Here is a 13,829-nt window from a genome sequence, read left to right as displayed (position 1 = left end):
TTCTTATATGACTCCAAATTTCCTTTCATAATTGACATCTTTATCGTTCATAATATTGAACCTATGGAAAGAAAGATATAAATAAATAAAGATTTTTTTATAGTCAACAATACTTTGTGCTCTATAAATGGGTATACAAATGGCTTATAGTAATATGGGACTACCGTGTACTTCTTGTGGGAGGCATTTATTTGTGCTACAAACGAAACTTATCCCCGTGCAATTTGAGCTTGTGGCCTCTCTTTTAAGAGCATAATTTCTCCACCACTAAACCAAATCAAACTATACCAATAATTTAAATATATATATACTAACTAATTGTAAACTTCACTAATAAACTAAAACCACTTTCAATCCTCTAAATATTGACCCTTTTCCCTATCTACGTATTTACACAATAACTTTGACACTCAATCTTCACAAAAAGCCAACCCGTGACTTAAAAGTGTCCTGACTACATTCTTTAGTCCTACCAAATCTCAAGAAATTCCTTGAGATCCCCTCTTAAGTTTCCTCAGCTTGAAGGGAAGTTACTAACCTGAGTCCTTAGAACGTTGTGTGTTCATCTTTCAAAATCTTCTACTCAAATAAAAGGGCCCCATTACTGAGATACAATTCATCCAGCCCTAAAATGCGATCAAAACATCTCTAGTCATTATTACATCTCCCACTTGGAATCTAACAAGTACGATTTTGGTAAGCGATCCAAAAGAACAAAGCCAGGTTGCTTTTTTTCAGCATTGTCTCAATCTATGCCCAATGCCCATCAAAACGTACACTAAAGCAACCCCTCATGGCGTGAATTTCAAGGGAAGACTCCATTACAGGTCCCACCGAAAGGTTGCCGTTGAGTTTGCACAGCCGACACTTCAATTTTTTTAGTACAAAGCTAATCTAAGAAAATAAATCTGCTCTGGTGTCCACTGGAAGACTATTAAACAGATTCTAGTGGCAACAACAAGGATTTTCACTTTGATTTTCACTTTCGAAATTCTTTGTTTAACTTGGATGGAGACTAGTTTTAGACTCCTCAATCGTCAAGGTGATGTGCAGTTTGATATCTTTGGACAAATGTGGCTTAAGTTGTTAGGAAGAGTAGTTGCAGAGAGTGTGGCGGCCCCAAGAGACCCAGTGTAATCAATAGCTTTTCTTCAAAGCATGCAGGCTTTGTGAGATGTACAACCTTTTAATATCTTTTTGCTTGTTGATGGGCTCACCCGGTTCCACACATTGCATTGCTATTGCTTGGCTTCAGCTGCAGCAAATCCCATTTGGTTGATATTGGAAATGATTTTCTGGCATTAATCAGATGGGTTGATTGGCCACGAGGTGTTTGGCTATGGAACCCTTGTGGGTATGTGATCATTGCTCAGAAAAGGAGTAGAATGATTACGGTCTACTGTGGTCATTGGGGATGTCATATGATTGGCCCCTAGAGAAATGTATTACAATGCATTATGTAAGCATGGCAGCATCGTCAGCAGAGGTTATGATAATGAATCTGTTGACTAGCAAAATCCAGCTTCTGATTTGGAATTTCTTCAGTGGGGTATGTGAAAGCTATCTTTCTCCTAAATACCCATAAGCATATATACACAATCCCACAAGCTCTCTCTCCCACACACACCCAAAATCATATACATACACATCCGCAAACAAGTGCACAGACATCACATATCGTTAGCATGTCCAATCTCGGTCGTGTCAGAGTTGCAGGTTAGCTCTCTTCTTCTGGTGCTCTTGTTAGCTCATATGTTCATTTACTCCAATCTTAAGCAATCTTGCAAAATACCATATATGTACCAGCATTGCGGGGATAGCCATTAATCTTTCATGCCTAAAAATTTCGGTGGCACAGGACTTGTCCAATGTCCTGAGGATGTGAAATAATATCAAAATACAGGCCTCACAGATTCTGTGGATGTCCTTTGCTGATGCATCACACTGATAGTGAAGCTAAGCTAGTGAGTGGTAAGTCATGCGTACGGTGCGACCAAGATAAAATGCCTCACCTTAATCTGATGGGTAAATACTGAAGGTTCTTGTGCTGACTAGAAGAACTTTGAACTTTGAGAAGCAGCCGGGACTTGTACCATTACATTTTCCTGGCTTTTCTTAATATGTAATTCCATCCGCAGACATGGATTATGATTTAAGCTTTTGGTCTCTTATTTGGGTAAACCACAAAAGCGAGCAGGGATTTTAGACCAGGTGAGAGAAATAAGACCGCAAAAGATAGAAGTTGTTTAACCTCAGTTGGGTTGAAACGGTGAATTAGGGTTTTGAATAATGTCTACACCATAGCCATCAGAGTTTTCCTCTAGGTCTGGTTATGTTTCTTTTGTCTGACATGTTAACGCGTTTTTTCACAGAATTTTGAATGTGTTCATCCGGTGTTGCTAGTCCTTTACTTCGATTCTTGTGCATACTGGCACTGCCCTTTTTTGTACGTAACAGCAGATGAAGAATTGAAATTCCAATAATTTATCAAAACCCCCATCCCTCTTGCATCTGTGACGTTTGTTACGAAAACAAACTTGCCTCGTCAGTCATAAGAAACCAATCTCATTGTCATTTACCTAAGCAGAAATGCAGAATGGTCTTTAACTCTACCTAGCTTGCCTCGGCATTTATCAGGTAATCAAGTTTTTTTCATTCTGAAAAAGTGAAGGTCTCTAGGATTTGGGATAGAAATGTTACAGAAGTAGCCCAATGTTATCTGTATTTAAAAGTTTTTTTTAAATTTCTTTTGCAGGAGAAAGGCCTTGGAGGTTGTGTTGTGTGCTAATTCAAGGAAGTTTAAAGAGGAGAGCAGGAATGATTCTTCCACCAATCAATGAATTCGAACACTCTGAGGGGAATTACATGAAAAGATCACTTCATAACTTGGGGGAAACCATTCAGTCTCTCTTGGGCTTCAAAAAGGACTTAACATTCACATGGGCTGAATCAGTGCGCGTAATCATTGAAGGGTTGTCTTCTGCTACCAATTCTCCTGATTCTACTAGCACTCCTACATATCTTACATATCTTGAAGATGCCAAGCTGTCTCACAAGGAAAACTGTGATCTGGAGGCTGCCATTTTGAAACTGGAAGGTAAATTTTACAATTTTTGACTATTTTGAATCACTTAGGAGAAGATTGTTTCAGCTGATGAACGCTTTCTGATGAGATTATACTTAACGATTTAATCCTGTCCTAATTTCAGATGAGTTAGCTGCACTCAAAGCCCATCTTGGACAGTTGGATTCTAAGCGCAGAGAGGCCCTAAACAAGCTCCTAGATCTGAAAGGTAAGCAATTTTAAGACCGGTCTATATTACCTTGAGAGTCATGCATCCTCTGCTGTGATACTCATTATTTCTATTTCTAAAAAAAAAGAAAGCATATCAATATCCTGCCAGAATCAAGCAATCTGAGCTTCAAAAATGTTATTTGAATGACACTCTTTCTTTTTTTGCAAGAAATTAATGTTTGTTTTGATATTTATTGCATTTCTATGATGGGTAAGATGGTTACCTTTCAGGTTGTTCCTCAATTACTGATGTCTTAGGAGATATGGCTTTCAATAGATGGGCTTTTTTCAGTCCAATAGATGATTGCCCATTCATTATGCACATGTTTCTTCTCATCCATGAGGTCCAATGATTTGACATTCCATTATATCAAGAGAAACATTTTCGTGGGCCTGAATGTCTATGTGCTGTGAACCCTGTTTAATATTGTAGTTTTCAATCTCAATCCCTGATTTTTTCTCGAGTTAATAATAGGTTTTGAAAATTATAGCCAATTTTTGAATTTCCTGTTCCATTTGTAGGATATTTAAGCACACTTTACTAATAAGTAAATGCACTTATTGCCACTGGAGGTTTGAGTTTCAAACAAGTTTAATATTGCAGTTTTCAATCTCAATCCTTGATTTTTCAAAATTATAGGCAAGTTTTGAACCTCCTGTTCCATTTGAAGGATATTTTAATTCACTTTGCTAATAAGTAAATGCGCTCATTGCCATTGGACTTTTGAGTGTCAAACAAGATAGATGTGAATGTATGCAAATTATGCAAGGAACAATTTTATGTCAACATTTTTCTTAAATGAGAATTTCTATTCAGTAAGTACCTCTATATGTCAAGTAGAATTCTATCAAGAACAGAGATCATCAAATGTCTTCAAAATGCATTATTGTCATTTTAAGAATGATATGACATTGATATTTGTGAACCCTATCTAATACTGCAGTTTTCAATCTCAATTCTTGATTATTCTTTAGTTAGGTTTTCAAAATTATTTGCAATTTTTGAACCTCCTTCCATTTGAAGGACGTTTTAATGCACTTTGATAATAAGTAAATGCACTCATTGCCATGGGAGATTTGAGTTTTGAACAAGATTGATGTGAATGTATGCAATTTATGCTTTGAACAGTTTTATCTCAACTTTTTGCTTAAATATGAAATTCTATCAAGTACCTTTATATGGCAAGTAGAATTCTATCAAGATCAGAGATCATCAATACCTTTAAAATGTATCATTTTAAGAATGATAAGACTTTGATATTTGTGCAGGGAGCATCCGTGTCTTCTGTAGGGTGAAGCCTTTCCTGTTAAGTGATGAGCAGGCATATCCTGGGCCTCTTGTAGTTTCGGACTCTGATAAGTTGGTCATTAAATTAGCAGGAGGAAAGACCAGAGAATACAACTTTGACAAGGTGTTCCTTCCTGGGGCTTCACAAGGTGCATGTAAAATGCAATATTTTCCAGAATATATTCTGTAGGATACTGTTGGATGGTGACATCTTACAGCGTTGCTTATCAGTGTTTCTGAACACTATTGTATACACAAAAACTGGTTTTTGGAATTCTGCAGATGAAATCTTTACAGAAGTTGAGCCAATTATCAAATCTGCTCTGGATGGACATAATGTATGTATTTTTGCTTATGGGCAGACAGGAACTGGCAAAACATTTACTATGGTTGGTTTCTTATACTTTTTCTTTTTAAATTTTTGTTAAATTGTTTCTCAAATACTTCCTGGTAGGGAGTTGAAACTTTAGATTATATATTTTGTGGAGTTGTGCAGGAAGGAAAACCAGATTGTCCTGGTATTGTTCCCCATACAATTCAAGAATTATTTCGTCATGCCTCCCAAGACAGAACTGTTGATTTCACTTTCACATTTAGCATGCTTGAGGTATACATGGGAAATGTGAGAGATTTACTTGGCTCTCGAACAAAGAAAGCTGCAGACCATATGCCCAAATGGTACTGACTTTAATCATTTCTACTAATAAATAACCTACTACACTAATTGAAATTTAATGTCATTTTCGTAGATAAAACTGTAGCTCAGATTGTTTTCTTCCGCTGTATCTAGTCTCTCTATACAAATGGATGCAAAGGGGGCTGTGGAGATTGAAAACCTAAGGGAATTCGTCATAGCCAATGCAAGTCAAGCAAGCAAATTGTATCGTAAAGGCAGCAGAGCAAGATCTACATCTTGGACCAATGCTAATGAGTCTTCTAGTAGGTCACACTGGTGGGTACTTATTTGGATTGCTAATTCTGTGTCAAGAGTTAGGACAAGATTTGTATATAATAATTCAGTTGGGACATTTTTGTTCATGCAGTTTAATACGGATTTCCATTAGTTGTTCGAGTTCCCCAGATAGAAACAGGGATACCAGCAAGCTTTGGATGGTTGATCTGGGTGGAAGTGAGCGTTTACTGAAGACACAGTCCACTGGTCACACTATGGAGGAAGGGAAAGCAATTAACATGTCCCTCTCAGCACTTGGTGATGTCATTAGTGCATTACAGAAAAAACAAGCTCACGTTCCTTACAGGTATTCTTGTAATGATTTTACTTTCTAACATTGCTTGCCATATAGTTAGTAGTAGTACAGATTATAATTTAACCATGTTAATGTGTTTCAGCGAATGCTTTGTTTATAAGTTATAACAGATACAGTAGATACATGAAATGAAAAATAAAGTTATTTACAGGATTCATAAGAAGCATACAGTTTTTGATAAGTCTATGTGGGTTGCTAAAACTATTCCTTATCCTAGTTGAATCATAATGAGAGGCAAAGGCATTTTGTTTTTGAAATGAAAGCTCAAAAATTTAGTGGCTGCATGGATAATGTCATCTGAGTCCTGCAATCCAAGTTTATAAGGCATCTGCTAATTTAGTAATAATGCTATGTTTTGTGTGTGCAGGAACAGCAAACTTACACAAATTCTTAGAGACTCTGTTGGTAAACACTTTTTTTGTCTTTTTCTTTGCTTTTCTATGTTCTTAATAAAGAGTGTTTCCATTGTAAACCATGAACTGGCTGTTTATTCTCCTGTTAGCCCTAATTTCTAATTTTTAATATTCTTTTGAAACATGCAGGAGAAGACTCAAGACTGCTAATGCTTGTACATATTAGTCCCAAGGAAGATGACTTACCTGAGACCATTTGTTCATTAGGTTTTGCTACCAGAGTGAGAGGGATTCATCTTGGATGGGAACAATCACCTGTAAAACCCTATGCTTATAATCTTTTCCTTATATGCTTTAAAGTTTTTGCAGATCTCTTGTAAAGGAAAATTGCCATTGAAACCTTTAGTTTATTTGTCATAATTTCTGGTTGTTAAAAGAGGTGAGTTAAATGACAAACTATTGGCTCAAATCTATCTTTTATTTTAAAGCAGAATGAGGGTAACTGTATCTTGAGTGTAAAACTAGTGCAGTTCTGACACAATAGACAAGTTTTATAGTAGTTTGATAACTTTCAGTGGGATTAGACCTCTTTTGATTTAGTCATCTCATTATGACTTCCACGAGTGGTGACTAAACAAATGACTTTTTTTCCCTAATTTATTTCCATAATGATTATACTTGACACCTTCAAGTCTAACATTTGTACTAGAATAAACCCACTTTCTGTAGTTCTTTCTCCAGTATTTTGCGTATGTGAAAATGTTTTCCATATGTAATAATATTCTAAGGTTTCTTAGAGAATCATATCATACATAATAGTCAAATTTTTCTCACATAGCTGCCTCAAATTCTCAAATAAGTTTGTGCTGTGATTGTGATTGGCAGGAAGTGAAAGTTCAGAAAGCAGCAACCATGGCTGAGCTGATGCAACAAATTAAATGCCTTGAAGATGACTGCCAAAGTGCAAGAAACAATATCGAAACAGTTGAATTTCTATTAAGACAAAAAAAGAAATATCTTGCAAAGAGTAATACATCCTCAGAGGATCATGAAACACCAAAGAGTCCAGCTAGTCAAGTTACTGAGATACACAGTATTGAATTAGGGAATGTAGCACAAGGGTCCGTTGGCTTGCCCAGATATATGAACTCCACATCCTGCAGTCGCATTCGAGGTAAGTCCTCAGATGCAGATACCAAATATACTACAGGTTTTATTAAAAAAAGAGAACATTTGAATGGTAGGAGAAAATCCTTATTGGGCAGTGCCAAAAATGTGATTTTTCCTGAGATGGATCAATCACTCTGCAATTCTGAGAGCACTGTGTCATACAACAGTGTTTTTAGGCAGTCCTCATTGTCCGTCAAGAAGAATTTAAGTAGAATTTATTCTAAGCAGTATGACTTTGAAGAATCCCAATGCTTTTCAGAGAGCAGTACACCAAAGGACAGTGGAATGCTTGACGATGAGAAAATGAATGAAAGTTACTCTGAATGGTCTAGTTTTGATGGATCGCAATTCCTTTCAGGGTGCAATACACCCATGAACATTGGAGAGTACAACAATATGAAGGTGAATGGAACGTACTCCAAACCATGCACTCTTGATGAATCAAAGTACATGTCAGAGTGCAATATGCCCAAGAACATTGGAGAGTACAAACATTTGAAGATGAATGGGACTTATTCCATCAAGAAGAATCTGAGTAGAATGTATTCGAAGCAGTGTGACTTAGAAGAATTGCAATTATTTTCAGAGTGCAGTACACCAAAGGACAATGAAATGCTTGACAGTGAGAGAATGAATGGAATTTACTCTGAATGTTCCAACTTTGATGGATCACAATTCCTTTTAGGATGCAATACACCCAAGAACATTTTGAAGGTGAATGGAACGCACTCCAAACCATGCATTCTTGATGAATCAAAGTGCATGCCAGAGTGCAATATGCCCAAGAACATTGGAGAGTACAACCATTTGAAGATGAATGGGACTTATTCCATCAAGAAGAATTTGAGTAGAATGTATTCAAAGCAGCATGACTTAGAAGAATTGCAATTCTTTTCAGAGTGCAGTACACCAAAGGACAATGAAATGCTTGACAGTGAGAAAATGAATGGAATTTACTCTGAATGTTCCAACTTTGATGGATCACAATTCCTTTTAGGGTGCAATACACCCAAGAACATTGGAGAGTACAACAATATGAAGGTGAATGGGACATACTCCGGCCCATGCACTCCTGAGGAATCAAAGTGCATGTCAGAGTGCAATATGCCCAAGAACATTGGAAAGGCCAACAATCTGAAGGTGAATGAGACTATTTCAAAGCTGTGCACTTCTGATGAATCAAATTGCTCATTGGAGTGCAATTACAACATGAATAGACTCATGGAATGTGAAATGGGTAACAAAATGAAGGTGAGTGATACCTTTCCAAAGAAGTGCATAATTGATGAACCTGAATGCCTTTCAGAGCGCAGTATGCCTGAAAGTGGATTGATGAGTTCATTGATGCCACGTTGTAAACGGGTGCTTGCTTTCCAATCACCATATAATGAGACAGTCAATATAGATTTTTGGTCTAATAATATTACGGAGAATTCAGAACTGACATTGATAGAAACTTTTTTATGTGATCAGCCTATAAATGATAAGAATGAATACAATCAAAGTCCTTCTCAAGGCGAGCAGAACTCTAAGCAGTTTTCCACACAGGCATCATTAAATCCATGCCTTTCCATGGGAGAACCCATGACATGTGGAAGGAAAATCCCTATAGACATGGCAGCAGCAGCAGCAACAACAAAAATGGCAGAAACATCACTGAAGAAGGGGAAAGCTGCAACTATGGCAAAAACAGCAACAGGTGATGTTCAGGCCAAGCCAATCTGGAAGAGCAAGAAACACATTGAGTATAAGATTTATTTCAATAGAAAGGCTTTATTAGATTGCGTCAGCTCATCTACTTTCCAACTAGGAAATTTGAAACAATTGAATTGATCTAACTAATTCTCTCTTGTAACTCTACTTTTATGATGACCTAAACCACAGTGCTGATAATGTTTTATACAGAACCAATTTTGACCCATATTTTCAAGTGTCCTTATGAAGGCGACTTGATTTTCTTTTTCTTTTTCTTGTAATTGAATACCTTACAATTTATATTTCTTACATTAATATATGTGAAGAGGCTTTGATCAACTATTTGATTATTTGTATATAATTATTTTCTTTTGTGGCCAGGATTGTACTTAACTATAGTGAAGATTGCATATGCCGTCTTTTTAGGAGTGGGACTGCTAGAAACAGGACTTGAGGATGAGTTTTTCTACGGACTGCTGGCTTGAAGAAGTTTGCAAGGCAAATAAATGCCTTGAAGTAATTTTTGCATGAACAGGCAATCCACAGAGAAAATCGGTATCAACTCGGTGCCTGCAATGCTTCTCGGAATGATAGGGGATTAGAATTGGTTGGCAAATAAGCATTTTTCATAATCAAGATTTTATATCACAAGAAGAAGGTGGATATCACAGAAGTGTAAGCAAGCTTTATGTGTGAATAAAAATAAACAGATAAAAGCTCTGCTAACAACAGATGTCAAGTGAGTCTCATCTTGACCAGTTCCTAAATTAAATATTAAAGTTAATTTTCTTGATAGGGAACCTCCCCTATCAAGAAAGGTGAAGCAAGAACCCCCACCCCCCATTCAAACACTGTATATATTAGTCACATCATTCGATGAGAAGATTAATTAATTTTAATTTGTCTGTCATTATCTATCGTTTTGAGACTTCACAGCATCGTCAAGCTATTTGGAATGTGATCTAGAAGTGTAGATCCAATGTTGTCTAATCTCCTATAGAAATTGTTTTGCATCCATTGAACCATATTTTCTTTCTAATGGTCCAAAAAGTTCATAATAATTCTTTGTGCAACACTTTGAATTCATAATGTATTAACCAAAGTTTACTTTACTTGAATCTTAGATTTTGTAGTTATAGCACAACTAAAATTTATTAACAGTGGAGAAATTTCCATGGTACATTACTACATAGTACAAGTTTTCTTAAAATAATAAAAGAAATTACACCAAATAAATTATCAAGTATAAATTGCTGCAAGTGCACCAGATTCACACCTGACCTGACCATGGTTTAAATAGTTTAGAGGAACTTCATGTAGGTGGAGACGGCTTTGGGCTTAAGCTAACTTACCCAAGGAAGAACATGTGACATGGAAGGGTTGTATAATAATTTTAAGATTAACTTATAGTTTTTTCAGAATAATGTAGCTGCAATTTGGTCGATGATATATAGTATGTATGGATCGGTTATACGCTGTCATCATGGAATAATGAACGTATTTTTGAGCAGCTATATCTTGGGCAATCTTATTGTTTGGTTTTGGTAGCGAATCAACTGTTCGTCGTGTGGATTAATTGGTGTTTTTAATTGAACATTTTATCTTCAAGATTTAATGCAAAATACAAATTTATGACTTTATTAGTTGAGATATCAATGGATGAGTCAAAGGGGTTCTATAATGAATGGGTTGGTTCATAAGGCAGAACATTTGTGGCAGTTAAGAAGTAGTAAATTAGTGGGCTTGATAAAGGGGAAACTTAATGGTCAAACATGTTTGGGTAATTGTAGTGTTGGAAGGGGTGATCTCCTAGGAAGTCTTTTTGAGCATCTATATCTAAGACAAAATATTTGTTTTGGTAGGTGATTAAGTTGTTCTTAGATAGTGTGAATTGATCAATGTTTTGAATTGAGCCAAGGGGGTTCTATGATGAGTGGGTTAATAAGGCACAACATTTATGGAAGGTAAGGAGTAGCAAATTAGTTGAGCTTGATAATGTAGCAACTTAATAGCCAAACTTGATATGGTCATTGCAATATTAGGATGGGTGACCTCCTAGGAAGTGTTGATGTTTCTTGATATTGGGAAAACTCCATGGTTAACATGTTTGGGTCATTGTAGTGTTGGAATGGGTGACCTCCTAGGAAGTCTTGATGTTTCTTGATATTGGGAAAACTTCATGGTTAAACATGTTTGGGTCAATGCATTATTGGGATGGCTGACCTTTTAGGAAGTCTAGATGTTTTTTGATATTGGGAAAACTCCATGGTTAAACATGTTTTGGCTATTCTCATGTTGGGATGGGTGATCATGGAGAAACTTAATAGTCAAACATATTAGGGTCATTGTAGTATTGCGACAGGTGACCTCCTTGGAAGTCTTGTTTCTCGATATTGGGAAAACTCCATGGTTAAACATGTTTGGGTCATTGTGGTATTGGGATGGGTGACCTCCTAGGAAGTCTTGGTGTTTCTTGATATTGGCAAAACTCCATGTTAAACATGTTTGGGTCATTTTAGTGTTGGGATGGGTGATCTAGGAAGTCTTGGTGTTTCATCCTTGTGAGCAACATTTATATGCAATGAATGCTAAGTGGATCATTAACTCTCATGAAAGATGGGTTCATGTGATCCACTACTCATAATATGAGTTATGAGTTTGACTTGGAGTACTATTAGGATGGGTGATCTTTATATGCTTCTCTTTTGTGAGTATCACCTACATGTAATGATTGCTATATGGGTTGTTTATTCTCACAATAGACGAGTTTGTGTGAACAACTACTCAATATGGATCAATGAGCTCGAGACAAAGCAGTATTGCGATGAGTGGCCACTTGATGCCTAACTTGATACAATAAATGCTAACTAGATCATTTATTCTCATTAGATATTGATTTGTATGAACCAATACTCATGAAATACGAGTCAATGAGTTTGACTCAAAAACTATGAAATTAAATCTTGATACAAATATCATATCATTCTAAAAAAAAAAAAAAATTCCCCATAAAAAAATAGTTCACGGGAAAGTCGAGCCTCTCGATCCTTTATATATTTCGATCCTTTATATATTTCTAGCCTTTCCAATTTTACTATTTATGTCATTCCAAGTTCACTATAGTGGGTCACATCCCTTGTTGCAAATGATTGCAGAGGGAGGATTCGTTTATTAGCCATTTATCATTTAGAGTGGGTATTATACATGTTAACTAATTGTAATATATCTATTGCAAAATGAAGTGATATCAAACATATGTAGATCTCTTAAACCAGAGAATCAAGCTTCCTATGACTATAATTCTTCAAAAGGTTTTCAACCTTAAATTTCAAACACTTCTCCATGCAACATAAATGAAATTATAGATTTTCAAATGCTTGTTAAACTGTAATATTTTACACTTCTCTACATACATTTAGAGAAATATATGTAGAAGATGTGGAGAGATATCATTTTACAAGTGCTTATTTGTTTGAACAAGAAATACAAAAAATTAAATAGTTAAAGAATAAAATTGCGAGAGATAATGCTCACAAAAGGCATACGTATATTCTCAAGTTTTGTCACATTCAATTTGTCCAAGATATTCATTTTGTTAAGGGTTTTATTTTCATTGTATTATAGTCTTGTTTGTTTTCTTGATTACAACCACCTACTATTGATTTCAGCTTTTTCATATATACATTTCTAATAACATAATACTTAATTTATTCAACCTTATATTATCAGTGTTTGCACATATATATCTATACTTCCATATTCATTATGTCTATTTTTCCCACCTTATTTGAACATTAATTTTATTTCTAAATATTAGATCAATCTCACTCGTATGATTATGTTTCTCAAAATTCAAAAATTAGTATTCAAATTCAATTTTTTTTTTAGATTTTGTCTTTGCATTGTCCAAAGTGTCACAATCTTCATAGTATTTGCTTTGTCTTTACAAAGATTGCTCCAACTTTGATTCATTCGCATTTATTTTGATCAATTAAACATTTCATTACAAACTACATTAATCGATAAATATTATTACAAAATTAAACAAAATCAATAAATAGAAGCAATAGAAAAAAACAAAGCAAAAAAAACAATCCAAAAAAAGCATGTCAAGCTTCAACACATGGTTCAAACAACACCAACACAAATAATAACATGAATAGAAAGGCACGATACACCTCGACACATGGTTCAAACAACTTTAACACAAGGTAATACAAGTGTGCTTTTGAGATAAATATAATAGTATGAACAAGAGATAATATAATATAATATAATATAATATATGATATCTATAAACAATAAAAATGAGTGCTCATCTTTGGGCAATCAATTTAAGCAATAAAAAATATTTTATTTGTTGCTAGGACGACCTTATTGAGGAGACATGTGTTAGGGTTCCCACAGATACTGAGAGGGGGGGGGGGGGGGTGAATCAATATCTGACCGGTAATGTGATTTTCTCAAAATAGAACATGCAAAACATAAAGTAACAGTATATCGATATGCAAGAATTAATGTAAATAACAGAATCAAAAACATCCACATGAAAAGAACAGCATAACACAAGATGTTTAACGAGGAAACCCGATGTGGGAAAAACCTCGGTGGGATTTGTGACCCACAATATTCAGTTACTGGCCAATAAGAGAATATTACTTACAATAGGGGCCTGCACATGCAGGAAGGCCAACTGCCTAGAGCACACTGCTCAATAAGAAGTCATACTGACTTACAATTCGCATATTAGGTCTGCCTTA

At 35.6% G+C, this 13,829-nt stretch overlaps 1 protein-coding gene across 5 annotated transcripts; it reads left to right on the top strand.

The window, feature by feature from the left end:
• The first annotated feature begins 585 nt into the window (after positions 1 to 585).
• On the top strand, positions 586 to 9,988 carry LOC131073361 (kinesin-like protein KIN-14B). Of its 5 annotated transcripts, XM_058009770.2 has the most exons (13): positions 590 to 2,637; positions 2,756 to 3,097; positions 3,210 to 3,293; positions 4,565 to 4,732; positions 4,866 to 4,972; positions 5,080 to 5,261; positions 5,374 to 5,535; positions 5,627 to 5,842; positions 6,219 to 6,256; positions 6,394 to 6,521; positions 7,090 to 8,625; positions 8,848 to 9,073; positions 9,451 to 9,988. In XM_058009770.2, exons 2-13 carry the CDS (start codon positions 2,818 to 2,820, stop codon positions 9,552 to 9,554), a joined length of 3,231 nt encoding a protein of 1,076 aa, XP_057865753.2. In that variant the 5' UTR covers positions 590 to 2,637; positions 2,756 to 2,817; the 3' UTR covers positions 9,555 to 9,988. The 5 variants fall into 5 exon arrangements, with proteins under 5 accessions (XP_059068732.1, XP_059068731.1, XP_057865752.2 ...); XM_059212749.1 differs by lacking the exon at positions 9,451 to 9,988 and having other exon boundaries at positions 586 to 1,716; positions 1,859 to 2,637; positions 7,090 to 9,435; XM_059212748.1 differs by lacking the exon at positions 9,451 to 9,988 and having other exon boundaries at positions 586 to 2,211; positions 2,373 to 2,637; positions 7,090 to 9,435.
• Positions 9,989 to 13,829: the final 3,841 nt, after the last annotated feature.

This window comes from Cryptomeria japonica, chromosome 10, assembly GCF_030272615.1.
Source record: "Cryptomeria japonica chromosome 10, Sugi_1.0, whole genome shotgun sequence".
Classification (NCBI taxonomy): domain Eukaryota; kingdom Viridiplantae; phylum Streptophyta; class Pinopsida; order Cupressales; family Cupressaceae; genus Cryptomeria; species Cryptomeria japonica.
This window is presented reverse-complemented; position numbering and strand designations above follow the sequence as displayed.

What these genes read in the sequence shown, in the direction of transcription:
- LOC131073361 (XM_058009769.2), top strand. Translation starts at nt 2,818, where the DNA reads ATGATTCTTCCACCAATCAATGAATTCGAACACTCTGAGGGGAATTAC. An exon ending in CAAGCTCCTAGATCTGAAAG is followed by an intron (nt 3,294 to 4,564) that starts GTAAGCAATTTT and finishes ATATTTGTGCAG; the next exon opens with GGAGCATCCGTGTCTTCTGT. An exon ending in AATTCTTAGAGACTCTGTTG is followed by an intron (nt 6,257 to 6,393) that starts GTAAACACTTTT and finishes TGAAACATGCAG; the next exon opens with GAGAAGACTCAAGACTGCTA.